At 39.2% G+C, this 13,183-nt stretch overlaps 1 protein-coding gene across 1 annotated transcript; it reads left to right on the forward strand.

Moving 5' to 3' along the window:
• The first annotated feature begins 1,989 nt into the window (after nucleotides 1–1,989).
• Nucleotides 1,990–12,311, forward strand: LOC119649427 (odorant receptor 63a-like). The gene is made up of 10 exons (XM_038051575.1): nucleotides 1,990–2,163; nucleotides 7,403–7,499; nucleotides 7,558–7,696; nucleotides 7,756–7,947; nucleotides 8,135–8,239; nucleotides 8,287–8,452; nucleotides 8,511–8,616; nucleotides 11,704–11,805; nucleotides 11,919–12,074; nucleotides 12,130–12,311. Exons 1-10 carry the CDS (start codon nucleotides 2,036–2,038, stop codon nucleotides 12,178–12,180), a joined length of 1,242 nt encoding a protein of 413 aa, XP_037907503.1. The 5' UTR covers nucleotides 1,990–2,035; the 3' UTR covers nucleotides 12,181–12,311.
• Nucleotides 12,312–13,183: the final 872 nt, after the last annotated feature.

The raw sequence follows: 13,183 nt of genomic DNA on the forward strand, positions 1-13,183 counted from the left end.
GCCCGGGCTAAGGAGCTTGTTAATAATATATTGCTAAGCGTCAACGGAGATTTCCGATATAGTGGGGAAGAATGCTTTCATGAGCAATTACACTCTCTCGCTGTTTTGTGCAAAATCTGGAAATGCAACACGAATATCGAGTTGCAATTGTTCAGTACCAATGGTCCTTCCCTTCGTCCTGCTATATGGGAGTACTACATGAAAATTGACCGCGACTGTTACTCAGAAGCTTAAGGGCAACCTGTGAGGGAAATCTGGTGACATTAGTGGAATCCAAACGAATCACGGCATTCGCTTCTGTTTTCTAGCATACGTAAGACTACACTCATGTCAAAAAATATAAAGGCAAGTAAAATTAATTTGCAGCCCTCTAAAGTCTTCTCCTTTCCACTGCCAGAAAGGCCGACAAAGTTTCAGGAATGCTCTTGTATCTTTCTGGTGCTAGGGCCATGTTTTTGGCCTAACAAAACCCGTAGTACTGGGTCAGTAAAGGAGACTAGGGTCATATACAGTGAAAGATGAACAAGACTGAAACCTTGTGCCCTGATGTCAAAATTGTTAGAAGTGGCCATGTTGAGGCAAATCTGGACCCAGAAGCTAGTTGTGGTCATCTTGCAATACCAGGTTAATGGCAATGGAAAAAACGTCATAGTTGTTCCTATGTACTCATCCTGCGATTCTCTTCTTCCTTCATCTCCGCAAGAACTAAGCGATCTGGTGGCGAAGTGGTTTTGAACTCTTAATAAGCTGTGATGTTACCATTCAACATATTTGCTGGGAAAATAGCAAATGCAATCTCAAACGAGAGAAGCTATTTGCTTTCATTACGTATTACTGTCATTACCGCAGTTTGCAAACTCAGAACTGGGAACCATTTTAGGCAAAGATAAGACTGATTCAGCAATGGCAGATGTAGTGTAGGTCAATCGGTCAACTATTTTGCGATGTTTACAACAGATGGGAAAAATTCATTAACCGGGGTAGTTGGTACCCCATTAAATAACTGAGAGACAAATGGAGATCAGCACACATCAGAAATTCTGCTTTAGTGATGCAACTAAGTGAGTTGTACGAAAAAGTTTAGTATGAGAAGGCAAGGAAAAGTAATTCCTTCGCATGTTAAGGCATGTCCGATTTTTTTTCAAAAACTTCATTTTCACACAAAAGGTTGCGGTTTCATATCTACACAACTGGTACTCTCTGCTGAAATATGTTGATTGACTCAATGCTACGTGAACTGCAAAATTTTCCAAAACACACAGCTTGAATAAGGATAACCAGGATATGTAGCAGTGTGTTGAAATATACAGCACGCCGTTAACCTGATATACTTATCAAGCCGCAATGGTATTATTTCGAAAAAGGAGAAACGGGAGTTTGAAATAACTCCTTTTTAATTTTACTGGATTTCCTTCTACTTTTGAATCTAAGTGGTGAAATGTTTGCTCAAAGTTGTTAAGCTTGGAGAGATTTATGGCTGGTACTGCCGCAGAATATGAAGCTTAAATCCTTGCCTACCGCGTCAAATGATGTTTTTCAACGAACTGCCTTGCCTTTGTACAAGTTTGTTAATTCTTTTATTGTTTTTAGTTCGGTAGCGTGGTATGTTGAAATGATTCAAATTTTATACAGAAAGGGAAAGTATCTTTTCCCCATATAGAGTGAACGGAAAACGCCCAATTCTTATAAATATGTACTTTCAATTAAAAATTCAACTAATGATAAGGCCGGACTTCTCAAAATCTATAACCACATCACCTAACCTTGTTCACACTTACTTAAGCTGTAATTATACACCTTAGTTTTTTAGTTTTCACCTGCTTGAGGATTGTGAACATGAATAGATTTTAATTTCAGGGTGTTGTATGACATTCTAAACTTCAATTGTAGCCAGTAATTTAGGCATAACAAATGAAGGAAACTTTTTTATATATGAATCATCAACCATTTATACTCCGGGAGTTTTACTGCGAGTAATTCCCAAACAATTTGATTGAAGTCAATCGTGAAGGTAGTGAAGTATCCTTTCCAAAAAATGTTGTATGAAGATTTCGAGGATGTTCGGAAGAAAAATTTAGAGCGGATGAAAATAGTTCGCAGGATAACTTTTACGTGTGGAATAAATATTTCGGAACCAAGTTTTGGAAAACGTTTTTTAGTTATGTGAGTCGTTCATTTACTAACAGAGATGAAGGGTTTAGTTTAAAATATATTATTTACGTTAAAGTGTTGAGAACTTGAAATCATGTATTTCTGCTTTTTATACCTACCTATGTATGTTTGTATATAGACAGTTTGTCTTAATTTATTTTATATTGTCAAATTCGGGAATGCTTCCCATAATCGTACTTAGTTATTGTAGCCCTTAGATGGCTTAGCGTCAAAGCTATTTTGGAATGTTCCTGTGGGATAACCCGCTCCTTAGCTTTATTGAAAAATTGGGTTAGTGGTGGCCAGCTAGGAAGGAAACAACCTTATTTGGGTATGCAAATTGGTTTAACCTTTATAACTAGGTAAAGAAGCAATTATTGATTATGTGCGTAATCGAATTGCATAAAAATCATGTGTAGTTTAATGTAGATGTGAAAAAGATCGCTGGTACTATGTCACTGTAAGGAATAACGAAAATCTCGGTCATTGAAATTAAGATACAATACCTGTCCTGTGTCTGTCTATTTATAATAATCGTTGGCGCACCAAGCCATATTGGATCAGGGTCTTGAAGTGTGTTAGAGCACTTAATTCAAGACCGTAACGATATACTAGAGGATTACAGTACTCTATAGGAGGCAATGTGGTCAGCATTGCGCTCGCCCGAGATTATTACCCTGAGTTGACTCAGGTAGTCATTCACAACTGAGTTGACTGGTATCCGACGTCAAATCACGATACAAATCCCACCCACGACCTTCCATACGACAGCCTTGTGCTCTAACGACTTAACTATCCGGACACACTTTCTATTAATCCACATTAATTTTTGATGGCAATTTTATGAAAATGCTGCTTCAGATTATAGTAGTAATAGTAGTAAAACCAAGCTAAACATATTTTTTTTGTTTCCAAGTCTTCTCCTCTCAACTGAGCTTAAGTTCGGCGGATGAAGATGAATCACTTTTCGAATTCAGCTAATTAAAGTTTTTTCAGTAATGTTTAATGTAATATTTATGTATGTTATGTAATGTAATATAATATTATGTCAGTGGGCATTTTGACAGAGCTTAATAACTGAATGTATCTGGACGACTTAGTGGTGAGAGCGCTAGGCTGTCGTAATGGAAGGTTGCGGATCAAATCTTACTGGTGACAGAGAGATTTGTATTATGATTGGATGTCAGATATCAGCCGGCTCAGCTGTGAATGAATGCCTGAGTCAAATAAGGTTAATAATCATGGGCGAGTGCAATGCTGACCACATTGTCTCCAAATGATTTCGGTGGTGGTAATGGGACCTAAACTAGTAGCATAATTCAGTTTTCAGTATTTTGAGGCCTAGATTTCATATAAATTATCATTGTGATATTTTTCCACAATTTTCTTTTAAACATTTTGTAAGAAGAATAGTTTTAAGTAATCCAATTACTTTTTTATTTAAATAATCCGTTAAGTAATTAACACCACTTCTCATTTCAACAATCCTTATAAATATTTAAGATATTTTTAAATTAACAATTCATATGTTGTTTTGATTAATGTACACTTAACATTCTTTTTAATTCAACGAACTCAAAAAGACTTTTCTGCTCAATTCCCAACTTGATGATTTAAAACTTTTCTAATCTTTTTTCAAGTCCAACTCAATAATTAAATTTTAGTGACAGGTCTCAAAAAACAAAATTACTCATCGCACACTTTTCTGAGATCTTCCACTCCATTGGCGTGCTACGCAAAGTGGATAGATCCGCACCATCTATTCGCTCGCACTCGCAACATTCGAAATAAATTTCGAATGCTGCGAATCCTGCCGCGCCACATCACTCCGCCCCCAGATGAAACCTAGGGGTTTCAGCGACTGATCCCCGAACTTCGTTCGCCGTTAATCCACAAAGCGGACACGACGTTGCTTCGGGGCGCACGCGGGTTTCAGCCTGGACAAAGAGACCGCCTTCTTGTGACCACCGATCTCGAGCTGGAAGAAATGTTCTCCCCGCTCGAGAACGCGGTACGGGCCCTCATATGGAGGCTGCAGCGGCTTCCGGACGGCATCCGTCCTGATCAGCACGTGCGTGCAAGTGTCCAGCTCCTTGGGCGAACAGGCAGGTATGGACGAGTGTCGAGTGGGTGGTGGCGCTTTGATGCGTCGGAGATTGTCTCTCAGCAGACGCACCAACCCCGACTCCGTGAGACCCGATCTCTTGTCGAAGACCGGATCGCTTGGGAGTCTCGGGTTCTCCCCGTAAACCAGCTCCGCGGGGCTGGCAGCAAACTCCTCTCGGCGAGTTGTTCGAAGGCCGAGTAGGACGAGAGGCAAGACTTGCGTCCAGGACGGGTCGTCGCGTGCCATAATGGCGGCTTTCAGCGTCCGGTGCCAACGTTCCAACATCCCATTGGATTGTGGGTGGTATGCCGTAGTCCGCTGGCGTTTAAAACCAAGGAGTTTGCCTAACTCGGAGAAAAGGGTGGACTCAAATTGCATTCCCTGGTCAGTGATAACCACTGCAGGGACGCCAAAGCGAGGTATCCACTCTCGACAGAGGGCTTCAGCACATGATTGCGCCGTAATGTCTTTCAGAGGTATTGCCTCAGGCCACCGCGTGAACCTGTCGATGATTGTGAGGCAATACTTATAACTGTGCGAGTCTCGCAAAGGCCCTATTATGTCGAGGTGTATAGTGTGGAAACGCTTGGTAGTGCGGGGGAATGAGCCCACTTCTTTCCTAACATGCCTGGAGACCTTACATTTTTGGCATGCGATGCACTCTCTGGCCCAGGAATTAATATCCTTGTTCATGGAGGGCCAGAAGTATTTTCCGGTGACTAACCGGTTTGTTGTCCTGATGCCGGGGTGCGCCAAGTCGTGAACTGCGTGGAACACTTCCTTGCGAAATGTGGCCGGAATGTATGGCCGAGGTCCCTTTTCCGAGTCTTCGCAGCAGAGCGAGAGGCTTGAGCCGAAGATGGGCAACTCCCGAAATTTGTATTTGGGGTTGGACTTGAGGCTCTGAAGTGCTGCGTCATCCACTTGCGCCTTGGCAATAGCCGAGAAATCGAGTGAGGCGGGGATGTTAACTTCGGAGACACGAGACAAAGCGTCAGCAACAATGTTGTCCTTCCCGGACACGTGCTGGATGTCCGACGTAAACTGGCTTATGAAGCTCAGGTGTCGAAGCTGACGAGGGGACGCTTTGTCGGGCTTCTGTTTCAAAGCGAACGTGAGAGGCTTATGGTCCGTGAACACTGTGAACGGCCTGCCTTCTAGGGAGAAACGGAAGTATTTGATGGACAGGTATGCGGCGAGCAGTTCGCGATCGTAGGTGCTGTAGTTCCGTTGAGCGGGATTCAACTGCTTCGAGAAGAAGCTCAACGGCTGCCAAACTTGGTCCACCTTTTGGTGAAGGGCAGCACCTACTGCGTTGTCAGAGGCATCAACAAAAACGGCTAGGGGTGCATCTTGCAGAGGGAATGCCAAGAGCGTAGCGTCAGCCAGTTGTTGACGAGATTTGTCAAACGCGCAGATAGCCTCTTCAGACCACACGATCTCTCGTGTGTCCTTAGTTTTGGGGCCAGACAAGTACGCGTTCAAAATGGACTGGAGATGGGCGGCCTTGGGCAGGAAACGACGGTAGAAGTTCAGCATGCCCAAGAATTAAGTAATCCAATTACTTTTTTATTTAAATAATCCGTTAAGTAATTAACACCACTTCTCATTTCAACAATCCTTATAAATATTTAAGATATTTTTAAATTAACAATTCATATGTTGTTTTGATTAATGTACACTTAACATTCTTTTTAATTCAACGAACTCAAAAAGACTTTTCTGCTCAATTCCCAACTTGATGATTTAAAACTTTTCTAATCTTTTTTCAAGTCCAACTCAATAATTAAATTTTAGTGACAGGTCTCAAAAAACAAAATTACTCATCGCACACTTTTCTGAGATCTTCCACTCCATTGGCGTGCTACGCAAAGTGGATAGATCCGCACCATCTATTCGCTCGCACTCGCAACATTCGAAATAAATTTCGAATGCTGCGAATCCTGCCGCGCCACAAGTTTACGGTGATCACACTTGGAATCTATTCTTTCGCATAAACGTGGAGTCCCCCTCTCCCTGTTTAAACTCGCACCACACCTGCATCTGAAAGGCTTTGCCTTTGGGGTGAAAATGTGTTCATGTCTCTTTTCTCAGGCTGCGCATGGGTAGGTGTAGCAAAATTGTATTGTGTGAACCTAAATTGGTGTGGAGAGGCGAAAGGTTATGGTGTAGGGATTCAAAACCCCGGTACAAACGGACCCAAAAGCCATTTGTGGGGGAAGGCGGGCTCCCGGCCATCCATATCCGTTGAGAACCGATGTAGTGGCATTTAGTGCTAGAAATGACTTTTAAATGAGGTGTTTAAACGAAGTGTGCCATTCCCTCGATCATCAATAAAAGCGCAGAGGGATTTATTAAAGAGTTACTGTAATATTATCGATTTAAAGATCTCCAATATTGAGTTCCGTAAAAGATGTATGTCGAGAATGTGATGGATTGCTGCTCATTGTTGGGAGTCTGGGATTATCGAGGTTGTGGATAAAATCCGGCTCAATAGATTGCGATGGGCGGAGCACTTAATCCGTATGGATGAGGATAATCCAGCTCGGGAAGACTATAAGGGCAGTATTTATGGTAGAAAAAGAAACTGAGGCAGACCCTGCCTTAGATGGAGCAATGGCCAAAACGCAAACCGCGAAAAACCGGGATGTCTGGAATTCCTTATTAAGGCAGGCCTAGAAAGCATACCGGTTGTTGCGCCGTTGATGATTGTTACTTTTTTAATCATGACTGTGATAGCTGCTAGACTATATTGGACTGTCACATATATGAGTCGATTTCTCGGCCCAATATAAGTTCAGATCTATGTTTGTCGGCATATTACAATTTTTGATTAATATTTCTGAAGAGAAAGTAGTATGGAGGCATGAGGCAAACAAAGTAACTCAGATACCAGAAATGATTACAAGAACTAAGGATTCTTTTTTGGATGCAATTCCAACGTCAATGAAAAGGCCAAAAGTGAAATGGCAGTCATCCATCGGCACTCCCACTTTTTAATGGGAAAGTAGTATTTGGTTGAAACAAAGCAAAATTCCATTCCGATCTCAAAGACCGCTCTGGTTCGTCACTATTTCACGGTTTTGTAGAAGATGCTTATTTTGCTTCAATATTCGAAGATCAACTTCTCCTTTTATTTTATAGACAGGCGTATGCGGTCATAATTTTCTCCATACTATCCATGTATGGTAGCATTGGATACATTGTGAAACACTTTTCTAGTGTTTTCATGATAAGCCAGGTAAAGTCAAATAAGAATTTTGGAAATTCCATAAGCTAATAAATTGCTATATTTGCAGAGTTTGTGTACATGTTTACAAACACTCATTTCAGTAATAAAACTGTTTCTGTGGGTATTCATGGAGAAGCGTTTTTACAAGCTGGTGAAGGCGGCAGTTGATTGTGAACTTTTCAATGAAGTTAAAATGCTCGATAAAAGTGATTTCATGTTTATTCATCTAACAGCTTGGAAAATTGCTACTAATGATTTGTTTCAGATGTGAAATTAACAAAAAATCTGAGAGATAAAACTAAGGAAATAATTGAAGAGTGCTGGAAGAGTGCTCAGTTTCAAGTGCGATATTATGTGATCGCTTGTACGGCTGTTATCAGTTTCTATTTTATAAATGCCCTTACTGTTAACACATATCATACCATAAAGGGTCACACTAATCATACAAAATTGTTTGGTAAATATTTAATAAGATATTGACAATAAATTCCAGAAAAATCAGAAGCTTTCATGAATTTCTCTCCAAATAAATGGATTGATTCTATTGCATGTTCCTCATAGAAGAAGTTGGTGTTTCTGGAATGTTTAGGATCACAAGATTTAACTGAATTTCCAGATAAAATGGGTGACTCCTCTATTTCAAGCATTTGCAACTTATTATCCTGGCTGGGAGCAAGCAAGACAGCACCTCCCCTTCTATGCTTTCTTTACAATAGTAGAAGGATACGCCGATTTCGCTGCAGGAATGGGTAAGCAATTTTAACATCTATGATTCAGTTTTTAATCGTCTATTAAGTTGCAGCCACTTTCGACGGTTACTACGTTTACTTAACTCTTCATGCGGTTGCATTGTTTAAGACCTTGAAAGAGATGATTACATTTTCAAGTTCGAATAAAGTTTCAACAGAAGACAAGATTCCATATATCCGAGAATGTGTATATCACTACAATAGGTGTATAAGGTATTCGTAAAAAAAGATTGACTTACTTCTAGGGATCTAACGGGAATTGTATTTTCAGGTTCTGTGATGAATTGAATGATATGTATGCAATTGTAAATCTCTCCCAATTAATGATAAGCCTCGTTGTACTTGGGGTTGTATTATTTCAAGCAAGTGTTGGTTTGGTAAGTAACCGTTTAATCTAGCTTCAAACAAATATTTGAGGAGTGAAGCGGCCTATCCTGCTGGTGCAGATACTTTACAGGGTTAGGATGATTCTCCATTCTTTCGAGGAAGCTCTACATCAGGTTGAAGGAGAATTCTTAAAGAAGTTTCATCTTTGCTCCCCAGTACATACGAGTACAACTTTTTCGTTCTCTAACTGTACGACAAGGCGGTATTGTAACCTAGTGAAGAACATTTGGATGGCTCACATTTTTCCCACAGCTATATGGCATGAGGAAACACTCATCCTATGCGCCCTTAGACTGTTGTGGTCTAACGAACACGATGGTCATCTCTCACAGAATTTCCCAGTGTTGCAGTGTTTCTGTTAGCAGATGTGATGTTACTCGCCGCGACTGAATCTGGTGTTGGATGGGCGAGGCATCACCTAACAAAGGTTCAGTGGATTCTTCTTCCTTATTACATGATTAAGTAGTATTCCTGTTCGGTAAATGTGTCCAGTTGATAAGTTATACCTCGATACTACTGTATATCCTCCTGTTTATGGACGGAAAAAAATGTCTTGCGGCATTTAGTTTCTACCGTTTATTATTATGGAAGTATATTCTGAGTTATTAATTGTAGCATTTTTTGATGTTACTGACACTGGAATTGTTGGTTCAATTTTCGCGCTATTTACATTGCAGTGCTCTGAATATATATGTATATTGAAAGGTTGCAGTCGAATAGTGCATCTAGAGCTGCTTTGAAGGTTGTACTCATAGCACTGGTATTATCCAAAGATACAGTTGTTTGCAGTGAAAATAGCTTACAGTTAGAACACTTGTATTTCGCCTTGATCCACTACACTGTAAAATTCAGGTAAACATTGACTTAATGGCAGCAGCGTATATCTGGCCTGAGTTTCCATGTCGAGGCAAAATTCCGCCTGTATAGCACATACACTCTAAGAGCTCGCTTCATCTTTGTCTCTATATCTTTATTCATATTCACATCTTCGGAAAGTTGGAGGAATATCCTCCCAAATTTTTGACAGTTCAGTTTTCAGTGTCCTGCTTTTTATAAATAATACTGTTGTAATTTTATTTGAATTTACCGAAAGTCCATACGTAAGACACCAATATTGTCAATGTGTGTTGTATATTTCTTCACATCATTCTAATATTTGGACCCCAGCCAGCATAACGAAATATTTTATTATTTTATTCATTATCAACAGAAGATGAATTTTACTTTTATTATATAAGCTAAATGTTAACTTATTTGCTGAGTTGAATTCAGTTTTTTAGCTATTACAAGGCAAGCAATCCAACGTAATTGTGAATAACCGGACCAATGAATGATGTTCATGCATGCATCAGATCTTGGAAAATTGCTCTTTTTAGTGCCACACTGATCGTTTGACGTTCATCAACTTACTCCTCCATATTGCTCATGAAATAAACTTGGATAAATTAATGTAGCGCGTCTTCAACCTGTTGGACTGATACAATTCAATGGTGGTTTTTGGCCATGGATCTGTAAATTCGAAGGCAAACTCAGAATATTAGTGGTTCTCTTTGTTCTTTCGTTTGTTAAAATGAGGTCCAGCATCTGATTTCACTACAGCTTTGGTATAAAAAATCGATCTTCTGGCTAGCAGCGGTGTAAATAACACATTTAAAATCGCATAATGAGGCAATAATCGATGCGCCATCAATCACAAATATTATAAGTTCATGATCTGAAATAAAATTCCACATAGAATGGCTAACTGGATTGAAATGAGCAACGAATTCAAATTGAATTTCGAGCAAATTCCCCTGGAAAATCAAACACGCGGACCAAAATCGTCGTACTCGAGATATCATCAAAAAAGCTTCCATACAAACAGTATGGAAAAATGAATTGTTTTCATAAATTTTTTGCGTGAATTTTTTCAATGTTTAAGGTCTATTCTGTTTTTTCGGGTGATGGCAAATCCAACAAATCAAAGAACATAAAATCGGAATATTCATTCTTGAGTTATAAATGTTGTAACTAGCCCGTATATAGATATAAAGATTTGTCACGATGGTAAACTTAGGTAGTCTTACCAGGGCGTCCCCAATAGAGGAACCCATCGTGAAGACATTGATTATTAAACCAAAGATACTGCCGAAGAGTGGTAAATTATTCCTCCCCCAAATATTCATTGCGAAGAAATTTTGCCTCTTTCGCATTGCCTTCCTCTATTGGCAGCTAAGAGGCTTTCTCTCTTCATTGTATCTAGTCCACATTGATCTGTTTTCAGACTCCGATACCAAGCCAACTGTGTCCTCTACGCAAGTTTCATTTTTCTCTGATTTCCCTGAAAGCGGTGAGGAGCTAGGCTCTGGCAGGCCAGTTATGATAGGGGAACCTATTTTTGAAGAAACTTATTACAAGTTTAATCATTGGGGTAAGGAATTAATGATGAAATCACAAACTTCACTGAGTTCCTGGATAGATTTTAATGACGAAGTTCCTCTTGTGGTTTGGTTTGATTTTTTAATGTTAAGGTTTCTGGTATGCGTCATGTCCTGTCATTCGTTTTCTTGGATGAGTTCAAAGTGAAGAGGTTTGTCAATTTAATTGTGTATTCAGAGACAAAGGCTTTTTGTAGATAATAAATAAATAAATCAACAATTGAGGTGATAGTCGGGTTGCTTTGGGGTGAAAGAGTGTTGAGTTGAGGCTCGAAAAGTTCCTTATGTACCTACCTTTTATGCGTTGTCCCCATAATTAGCGGTTGCGCGTTGCGGATAAATTCTTGATTATAAAATTTAGCAACCATGTATTTCCCGGATTAGTGTATTTATGCAGTTCATCTGAAAGATTAAAGCTCTATATTTAGCAGATTTCACAAAGTTGCGATTAACCACAGATTCAATTTTCTGTTCAACCGACTCAGGACGTAATAAACCCACCGTCATATAGAAGCAATTTTTTTTATCTTATTCTTATTTTCTTTATCTATGTGTTTCTCTTTTCTGTACAATAAAATTATCTGAATATTCTAGCAGGGTGATTGCCACATCCAAGCTAATCAAATCTTTAATAAAAACAAATTTGTGTTTATTCTGTAGGAAAATGACTCAAAAACTTTCATCAGGATGGTATTATACATATCAGCTGCGGGTTATGAGCTAGTCATTTATTGCTTCGATGGACAGAAACTTACAACAGAGGTAAATGAACTGATGTTTTTGATAAGAGGTAAACCTCTAATTACTGCAGAACTATCAATGTTTAGAATCCTATATATAACAGTTGAAATTCACTCTATTATACTTCATTTCAGACTGAAACTATATCAGACACGTTTTACTCTAGTAATTGGTATGATGAATCGAGAGAATTCAAAACAATAATTTACATGATGTTAATGAGGACCAGGAAACCCTATTATATCTCAGCTTTAGGTTTCACCACAATGTCTCTGCCGACTTTTCTGGGGGTTAGTATGAAAAAATGTGTGCGAGATTAAGGAGGTAATGCTCGTTTTACTTTAGATTGCAAAAACTAGTGGTTCGTACTTTATGCTTCTAAGGAATGTTGCATAAGTATAGAAATGGACACTCAAGATCACACTCCACATGGTGTGGCCAGCCAATTAGTGGCTACTCAGTTTGTTTATTGCACAGGTGCACTATCTCATTAGGAATATTTCGGAATAATTCCAATATGCTAATAAATCAGGAGCAAAAAACGTATGATTGAGTTTTCTTAAGTTTTCATCCAAAAATATGTATGGAAATTGAGTCCACCAAGGAAAGAGTATCTAGTGCCGGCTCGAGAGAAGTTTGCAGACGAAACTTAGGCGTCCAACTCCCGTAATTTTTTCTATACTTAATAAGTTTTTTGAGTCTTTATTAGATAAGCGAGATGGCTTAAAGTACTATTTTTTCATTTTCAAATAAATCCTTGTCGATCGAGCAAACCTCTGTCAAACACCTATTCATAACACTTTTTTTCGTCCCATTATAGCGGTCTTTCATATTTGACACCATAGATGACAAAATTGTGATTAAAAATCCAGGTAACTTACTCGATGTCAGAAATACTAGGAATAGAGTCATACTTGTAACTAGTTGGCTCAGACTGTGATTTTTTTCGCAGAAACTCGAAGACTTTAGAGAAGGCCCTTGAAGAAAATCTTACTTACATCACTTCTTTCTCTTTTTCAAATGGAGAAAGGGCTAGTATCCCCGATTGGCTAACAATATTAAGCAATAGCTCTTACTGCTTCTGAAGATTCTTGGCATTGACATTTTATTTCTTAAGTTTCAGCATCATAACTCGGCAGTTGAGTGAAGGCGTGCTGAATACATATGGGTGTTTTTGATTTTTTGGGGTTTTGAAAATGGGTTCGAGTTTTAGATTCTGGTAATTGATTTATATGTTCGCCGTGCCGCAACAAAATTGCCGCTGAAAGATCTGAATTTCATGCAAAAGGGGTAGTCCCTTGATGTCGCAAAGGACGTGATTTCCATGATTGAATTCGACCTAACATTACTGTCAACGAGTGTGTCGAGGTTGAAACAATGATGTAGTTTTCAGCAAAAA

The sequence above is a fragment of the Hermetia illucens genome, chromosome 2, assembly GCF_905115235.1.
Source record: "Hermetia illucens chromosome 2, iHerIll2.2.curated.20191125, whole genome shotgun sequence".
In the NCBI taxonomy this organism is placed as follows: Eukaryota; Metazoa; Arthropoda; class Insecta; order Diptera; family Stratiomyidae; genus Hermetia; species Hermetia illucens.

Bases quoted from the DNA above. Each gene is read 5' to 3' on its own strand.
- LOC119649427 (XM_038051575.1), top strand. From the start codon at position 2,036: ATGTTGTATGAAGATTTCGAGGATGTTCGGAAGAAAAATTTAGAGCGG. The intron at 8,240-8,286 runs GTAAGCAATTTT...TCGTCTATTAAG, and splicing joins CGATTTCGCTGCAGGAATGG to TTGCAGCCACTTTCGACGGT. The intron at 12,075-12,129 runs GTTAGTATGAAA...GTTTTACTTTAG, and splicing joins CTCTGCCGACTTTTCTGGGG to ATTGCAAAAACTAGTGGTTC.